The 8,082-nt window shown below is 33.7% G+C and overlaps 1 protein-coding gene across 3 annotated transcripts; it reads left to right on the top strand.

Moving 5' to 3' along the window:
* Positions 1-1,740: 1,740 nt before the first annotated feature.
* On the top strand, positions 1,741-7,756 carry UFD1 (ubiquitin fusion degradation 1). Of its 3 annotated transcripts, none has more exons than XM_020365720.3 (10): positions 1,741-1,884; positions 2,370-2,418; positions 2,808-2,885; positions 4,156-4,180; positions 4,276-4,308; positions 4,413-4,534; positions 4,636-4,766; positions 6,456-6,679; positions 7,133-7,383; positions 7,469-7,756. In XM_020365720.3, the coding sequence occupies exons 2-10, from the start codon at positions 2,416-2,418 to the stop codon at positions 7,556-7,558; spliced, it is 957 nt and encodes a 318-aa protein (XP_020221309.1). In that variant the 5' UTR covers positions 1,741-1,884; positions 2,370-2,415; the 3' UTR covers positions 7,559-7,756. The 3 variants fall into 3 exon arrangements, with proteins under 3 accessions (XP_020221309.1, XP_020221311.1, XP_020221310.1); XM_020365722.3 differs by lacking the exon at positions 1,741-1,884 and adding an exon at positions 1,911-2,031; XM_020365721.3 differs by lacking the exon at positions 1,741-1,884 and adding an exon at positions 1,933-2,096.
* Positions 7,757-8,082: the final 326 nt, after the last annotated feature.

The following is an 8,082-nucleotide window of genomic DNA, read 5'->3' as shown; positions in this document are numbered from 1 at the left end:
ATCCCTTTATATTAAACACAAATTGAAATTTTGCTCAATAATATTTTTAAAGACTTTTCTTTAATGAAATGATTTTTAAGGATTTATTTAAATTTTATTATTTAATTTTATTTTTATTTATTATAATTATTTATGAATTAAATCAACTCCTAAAATACTGATTATCTTTAAGTTAAATGGATCTTTTTGTGACAATTAAGTAATCAATAAAACAAATGACTAGTTAATAGTTGTTCACTGCACAAAACAATTAGAATAGTGTAAATCCAAAAATAATAAGAAATTATCATGATAATTAATGATTCTTTTATAATATCCAAACTACATGAGAATTGTTTTATGAGTTTAATCATCTTCGTTTATCTATATTATTTAAACTTAAGTTGATTACAATAATACATATTTTTTTTCTTTTGTATTGTATACTTTATATGTATGTTTTTTATTATAATATCATTAGTTTTTTCTTCTTCTAAATACTATAATATCATTTTTTTAATTATATATGCGTTCGTTCCCACTTAAGGTAATAAAGCCTTTAATTTAATTGAATCATATAAAAAAAGAAAGGCTCATGATAAACACACCTCCACTCTCCTATAAACACACCCCCTTTTACAAAAATATATATAAAATGTCTAAATTACCCTTAAAAAAAAAAATTTCTAAATTTACACCCCTTCCTCGCACCCCCTTCCTCGGACCCCCTTCCCCTCACCTCACACCCCCCTTCCCCTCACCTCACACCCCCCTTCCCCGCAAGCAGAACGGGTCGTACTGCAAGCAGAACGGCCCGTTCTGTTTGCAGTGCGAGCCGTTTTGCAAGCAGTACGGCCCGTTCTGGGGCTGTTCTGTTGCAGTACAAGCCACCGCGTCACTTTTAAAATGGCTACCTTATGACTGATTTTAAAACCCCGATTTTAAAAGTTATTTTTGTACTAATATTTCTTTCCATAGAACAAGTAAGAGTCTTTCTCTTACAAGACCACCTGCTGACATTGCGCACCCCTCTTCTTTCTCTTTCTGGCACTCCTCTTCTTTTTTTTTCCCGCACCTCGCACACCCCTCTTCTTTCTCTTTCTGACACTCCTCTTCTTCTTCTTCTTACTGTTACGGAAAGTTCTTTCCAGAATTATATAAAAATGTTCCGGAAAATACTTTCCATAATATTAAATTCTTATTTCGGAAAGTATTTTCCGGAAATGTTTTGTTACATAATTCCGGAAAGTACTTTCCATAATATTAAAGTTACTATTACGGAAAGTTCTTTCCGGAATTATATGAACAATAATTTTACTATTCCGGAAAGTACTTTCCGGAATGCTAATGACTGTAAAAGTACTTTTCGAAATGCTAATGACTGTAAAAGAGTATTTCTTATGCTGGTTATGGTGGGGTTAGTCCTTTTTTTCTATTCAGAATGACTGTAAAAGTATATTGCTTAATAACATTGAGCGGAAATACACTTTGGGAAGAAGATGAGTGTGGAGTGTGGGGTGCGGGGAAGGAGGGTAGGAAAAGGGAGATATAAATTTAAGAATTTCATTTTTTTTAAAGGGTAATTTAGACATTTTATATATATATTTTTTAAAAAGGGGGTGTGTTTATATGAGAGTGGAGGTGTGTTTATCACCAACAAAAAACAAAAGCATTTAATTGTTTGGGCCAGTTTAGGGCCGAATGAATAGCCAGCCCAAATCTTGGGCGACGTAGCGTGGTCGTTACACAGCGGAGCACAACCCTCTCGGTTGGGTTACCCCTAGAGCAATCTATTCTATGTATATCACCATTCACCTGCTACCTACTGCTCCAGTTCCAACTCTTCACAAAATATTTTATACTCCATTCGCCTAACTCGCTCTCTCTCATCAGATCAAGCATCAGGTTCTTTTTTTCTCTTCGTTTTCTTTCTCTTTTCCTAAACTATCGTCGTTCGATTATCGATCCTACCAAATCCTTCTATTGCTTCAACTTTTGCGCCGCTTTCTCCAATTTTTCTTGTATTTGCTTCAACTGCCACTTCTTTTCGCTGTAATTCACTCTTTCCAAACAATTGAAGGATGGTAGCCACGTCTGTTACGGTTCCCTGGGTCTTAGTTAGGGTTTCCCCAATTGCTTGTCCTTTTCTTCTAATTTTGATTCCGCTGATCGTGTTTCACAAGTTTTGTGGATAATGCTTGTTCAGTTTAGGATTCCATTTTTAATTAATTAATTAATTGTTTCGTATTATATTCTTTTCGCTTCGTAAAAGTTTTTTATGTGCACGCCATTATAATTGTTTTTTGTCTGTACTCCGAATTCTGTGCCACTGGCTCGCACGCCAATTTTTTGTGATTGTGTTGGTTACATCGTGTTGTTTGCTCTTACAGGGAGCTTTGAGGGTTGATCCTGGTGTAGCAATCAGCACAGTAAAAAATGGTACGTTTTGCTGTTAATTTTCCTGTTTCCAACTTCCAAATATTGGTTTTATCATTTCTTCTGCAAATCATTTGCGAACATAATATAAATTGAAAACAAGATCAGATTTTTGTAATTACTAGTGAAAGTGTAAAATAGTAATGCCAAACATTTCCATAAACTCAATATCCCCCAACTCTTTTGTTGTTCTAGTTTCGATGAATAATTTATATTTCAGCTCCTTTGTCATTCCCAGTATCATTTTTTTCTTATATCATCTCTATTTAATATACTGTTCCGTTTTCTAACATGTTAATCAATTAATTTATTATGCGATGTTGATGCACTGATGATGCTGATATTTGTCACTTTTTTATAATTTTATCTACTTTCTGTACACTTCTCAACAGTTTTTTGACGGATATGGATACCATGGGACATCATTTGAGCAGATATATCGATGCTACCCAGCTTCTTTTATTGAAAAGGTTGGCATTTCTTTCAGGCATTCATTTTTAATCTTGCATAGCCACATGGAATGATATAAAGTTCATTTATTGTTAATTTCCATTTTGTGCTTATAACTAACTGTTAAGTGTATTGGTTCCAACAAACTAAAATTAATCACAACTTATATAGTTATCTATATAATGTGCTATAGATGGTATTGTATGTTAGTTTCCTCATCCAGTAGTTTGGTTCATCATAAATTCAAAAACAAGAAAAAAATGTTGTCCCTTTGACTGGGCAGGTTCCCGCAATTCACTCTATCCCTTGCAAACCCTACTGTGAACTTCCCTTTACACCAAAAACTGTTGAAATCTGAAAATTTAAAATATATTGGATACATCCAAATGTTGTTAAAATTGAGATTCTATGTAGGGATTAGAGATGGACTGATGAAAGATCGTGGATTATAAGATCTTACTAAAGATACAAAATTATACTTGAAATATTTACAAAATACATAAAATTAGAAAAGAACATTATTAATGGAAATAACCTCTAAATCACACCATTAAACTAAAGTTACATCCAAATTCCAATATAACCCATATGTTATAGTCACAAATTTTTTTTCATAAGAGACACACAAATGGAATTAGGGTGTGTTTTGAATATCCTGTTCAGGTTCAGAAATTCAAAAAGATTGGTGGCTGGTGGGAAGTCATTTGAGTCAAAAAAACCCTGAAATACCCATGTCTGAAGGAATCATGCAAGTTATCCATCTCAACTGATTCCACTATGCTTTCATTCATTCCCACGATTCTGCTTGCAACAGTAGGCAGCAGAAAAATCATGTAACCATGTGATTTCATGATTAAATCTGCGATTTTAACTAGATATATAAATAAATAATTGAATGAAATTGTAGTACCTCATATTTCTGATGAAAAAGAATTTGTATAGACCCAAAGTCTTGTCTTGTCCAGGTAAACTGGTTTGTATTAAATATAGGAAAATGTCAACTTTGCTAATGCAGATTGAAATCCATTTTGGTTGAAAGTTAAAAAATATTACACCTCCTTCATATTTCCTTGAATATCAGAGGGTATAGTTTAAGACAAAGATTTAGACGCTGGTTGGAGATGTATAAAATTGTCAAAACTAAAGAAAGAAACTAAAGATATTCAATTAAAGTGACCTTAAGCTGTTGTGTTTAATCTGCGAGTTATGAAATTCTTAAATTGAAACAAATATTTCTTACAATAATCTAACTTTTTCTGTCTTTCTATTTCCCCCCACTTATTTTCACAGCCCCAAATTGAAAGCGGTGACAAAAGTAAGTTTCAATGTCCTTAGTAGTTTCTTTTTTTTAGAATATATTTTCTATTACCTCCTGTCTGATGTCAAAATTAAATTCTTGCTATGCTTCAGTTATAATGCCTCCATCAGCCCTTGATCGTCTAGGTCAGTTGTTGCTGTTGAACTTTTTTATTTTTTCTGCATTGTTTTTTTCCATGTGAATATATAACTATGAAATTTCATGTTTTAATACCAAGTTTAATTTGCAGCATCTCTGCATATTGATTATCCAATGTTGTTTGAACTCCGTAATGATGCTGCTGAGCGCGTTTCTCATTGTGGGGTTCTGGAGTTCATTGCAGAGGAAGGCATGATATATATGCCATATTGGGTAGGCATTCAAAAGTAATTGTTTGTATGGCTGTAAGCTTGTTTCACTGGTATGGTTCTGCTTAGTTGAGTTTTTTAAATTGTTCTTGTTTTCATATGCAGATGATGGAGAACATGCTTTTACAAGAGGGGGACATTGTTAAAGTAAAAAATGTGACACTTCCAAAGGGGACATATGTTAAGTTACAGCCACACACAAAAGACTTCTTGGATATTTCCAATCCAAAAGCTATGTGAGTTGATGCTTCTTTAGTTTGATGAAGCTATGAAATTTCCCTACCAATGAGTTTCTCTTGAATTTTGTATATGTATCCTCTCATACCATCTTTCCGCGATATCCTCACTATTCAATGTTATGTATATTTATTTAGTGTGATTATGACTGTTCTCACCCTAAACAAACTGATTGCACCCAGAACCCTGATTTAAGTGGGATGGATAGGTTTTTATTTCCAAGTAACCATCAGATAATTTAGGTTTTAGTAGGAATTGTTTTAACTGGTTCAGGGCTAGAATCATATATAAAATTGGTTATGGTTAACCCCAGCCAAAGTTTGTGTAGTGGTACAGTTTTGATAGTTATATTCATGAAGATAAATTAATTATTTTGGCCATTTTTGAAATTTTGTGATTGACTTGCATCTACCCAAGACCAATGAATTCACCTACTATGCATGTGCTACTTTGTTTGCATGATATGGAAACACAATTTTAATGGGTAGCCTAAAGCTTTTTTGTCCTTGTTCTAGTGTCATTTTGAGGGTTTGATTGGGTAAAATGAGATTCCCCCCTTTTAGAGAACCCTATTTTACATCACATCATTGTGATCTTTCTAAACTCTGAAGCACCTCCACCCGTTATTGTTGTAACCCCTCTTGTCTAGCATTTTCCTGGCGATTTGTGGGGAACAGTGACCTTCTCTTCTGTTGCTGGCTACTTTCTGTTTCTATTTCCAGCCTCATTGTTTTTGTTTTCAGCCACATACAGCATTTTCAGCCAATTTCTATATGTTTTTCTCAAGACCTATGACTTTCTATTATTAATTATGAATGTCATGAGTTTTGAGTATATTTTTTTAACTTCTGAGCATTTATTTGTATACTTATAAATTATTTAATCTGTAAAAAATTTAGAATAATGGTCATCCCACTATGTACTATCCTACTATATTGTTTTTGGGATCAGATGCTATCCAACTATCCAAGTTTGATTACCATGTCTCCAATGAAAGGAAAACTTTGTTTTGTATTTCCTACTTCATTTGTGGTTGGCCACAATCAGCTTACTGTTTAGAGATGGCCAGATTGAAGTTGAATACCTGTAATTGCTATTGTGGAAAGATCTAACCTTTTTTTGTTGTTGTTAATCACTGTAACACTGCAAACTACATTGGTTCATGGTATTTGATGCATGTTGGTTTTTGGACTTTTTTTTTGTTCTTAATGCGTGGTAATGTAGTATCAAAGAGCAATGGTCTATAGATGGCCCAGATTAAAGTTGAATAGCGGTAATTTTTACCAAGAAAAGATTTGACCTTGTTTTCATTGATAAGCACTGTAGCACGCACACACGGGCACACTGCAACTACAATTGTTTATGGTATTTGATGCATACTGGTTTTGGATTATTTTTTATCTGATCCTTAATACTTGGTATGGTGGTATGTGATCTTCAAATAGTGTAAAAACTAATTATTCCATATAACAATACTTAACATGGTTTAAAGCTAAATTCAGCATGTGAATTCCTTGTCCAAATGTGGTCAGGGGATGTGGGGTTTCTTATTTGTCATTGCTTTATGGTTTGTGTCGTTTTAGTTTTATCTTCACATCCTCTGTTAGCTCAGTTCTGTATTTACTTATACACACTGACTTGAAGTAGATATTCATTTTGATATTTTGATTGTACTTTTTTTTATGCAGCTTAGAAACTACATTGAGGAATTTTTCCTGCTTGACTACTGGGGATAGCATTATGGTGGCTTACAACAACAAGAAATATTACATAGATATTATAGAAACTAAGCCTGATAATGCCATAAGCATTATTGAGACTGACTGTGAGGTGGACTTTGCTCCTCCCTTGGATTACAAGGAACCTGAAAAGCCCATTGCACCAATTTCTGCTGGAAAGGCACCAGTGGCTGGTATGCACTTGACTGACTAGTGTTTGTCATATATGTCTCTTTTCTGTTTGGATGGATGGAATACGTGTGACATTTTTCTGTATATGGTATTGGAAGCTTCTCTTTGTTATTTTTAATTAATACTGTATGACACCATACACACGTTTCTGTTTAGTTGACAATGATTGGTTCATTGTTTAGTTCACTATCTATTTATTTTAACTTGGATATGTACAATCTTCAATCAATAAGAGGGTTATGTTTGTTTCTATAAATAGGAGTCGATTCTGATAGAGCTAGTTGTTCATGGTATTTTAGCTAAAGGAACATCCAATTTTTTAAACTTTGGTAAATGGAAAATATAATTATCAAAAAGTTTCATTTGGTTATTGAACTTTTACTGTGATTTAGAAATTCTGATATTATTAGCGCTTTTTTGCTATGAAGACTAACAACTGTTGTTCCTTTTCACAGCTGAGGAAACCCCTGCTGAAACTGAGCCCAAGTTCAACCCATTTTCTGGAACTGGGAGACGCTTGGATGGAAAACCTTTGAAGTATGAGCCCCCTCCAGTTTCTTCTTCAGGGTCCAAGGACAAGAAACCTGATGTTCCAAATGTCAATTCGCAGTCTTCCACAGCTTCTAGTTCACAAAGTGATGCTCGTCAATCTCAGGGCAAGCTTGTGTTTGGGTCAAATGCAAACCGTACTAAAGAGACAGGAAAGGTAATTCTACTACTCTTACTGCTGCTTGCTAGTATTTGAATGGTAATTGATGGACTGCTAAGTTCTACATCTTCCGTCTCTGCAGGCAAAAGAGTCAAAACCAGAGCCACCTAAAGAGAAAGAAGAGGCTAAATTCCAGCCTTTTACAGGGAAGAAGTATTCTTTACGGGGTTAATTTATATCTCAATTAAAATGCCTTTTTAACTTTTATAAGTTGTTACATTGTTCATCTCTGCATGGATCCAAGTCTATTGCAAAAACTTGTATTTTTTTATTGTATTATATGCAGTAGATAGACCAGTAGACGCCACAGAAAATACTTAGATTACCTTAATTACTTGTGAATGAAGTTCTTGACGAGGTTCAACTTCCACTTTAGTCTGGATCGTTAAACTTTATCAGATTCTTCTGTTGCCTTTTAGGTAAAACTTTCTGGGATAACTGACTTTATTATGAATCCAAATCTTTCTAGTATGATTAGTGTATTGTAACGTCATTTTGCTTAAAATAAAATGAGTTTATTTGTGAAAAATAAAACCGTATACTGATGTGATTAGTGTCGTTTTGATACAAAATTGATAAATTTGAAATCTAAAGCTAGGCTGAGTTCCTTAGAAGCCAAACTAGAAAAATGGTCTTTGGCAATAGTAATAGTAATTAATAAAAACAATTCAAGCTCTCTAGCTAGCTGTTGAATAG

This window comes from Cajanus cajan, chromosome 2 (genome assembly GCF_000230855.2).
Source record: "Cajanus cajan strain Asha chromosome 2, NIPB_CcT2T_4, whole genome shotgun sequence".
Classification (NCBI taxonomy): domain Eukaryota; kingdom Viridiplantae; phylum Streptophyta; class Magnoliopsida; order Fabales; family Fabaceae; genus Cajanus; species Cajanus cajan.
Note: the sequence above shows the minus strand (reverse complement) of the source record. Positions and strands in the feature narration are given on the sequence as shown.

Coding starts and splice junctions, on each gene's coding strand:
- UFD1 (XM_020365720.3), top strand. Junction 4,535..4,635: donor TGATATATATGCCATATTGG/GTAGGCATTCAA, acceptor TTTCATATGCAG/ATGATGGAGAACATGCTTTT. Junction 7,384..7,468: donor GTACTAAAGAGACAGGAAAG/GTAATTCTACTA, acceptor CCGTCTCTGCAG/GCAAAAGAGTCAAAACCAGA.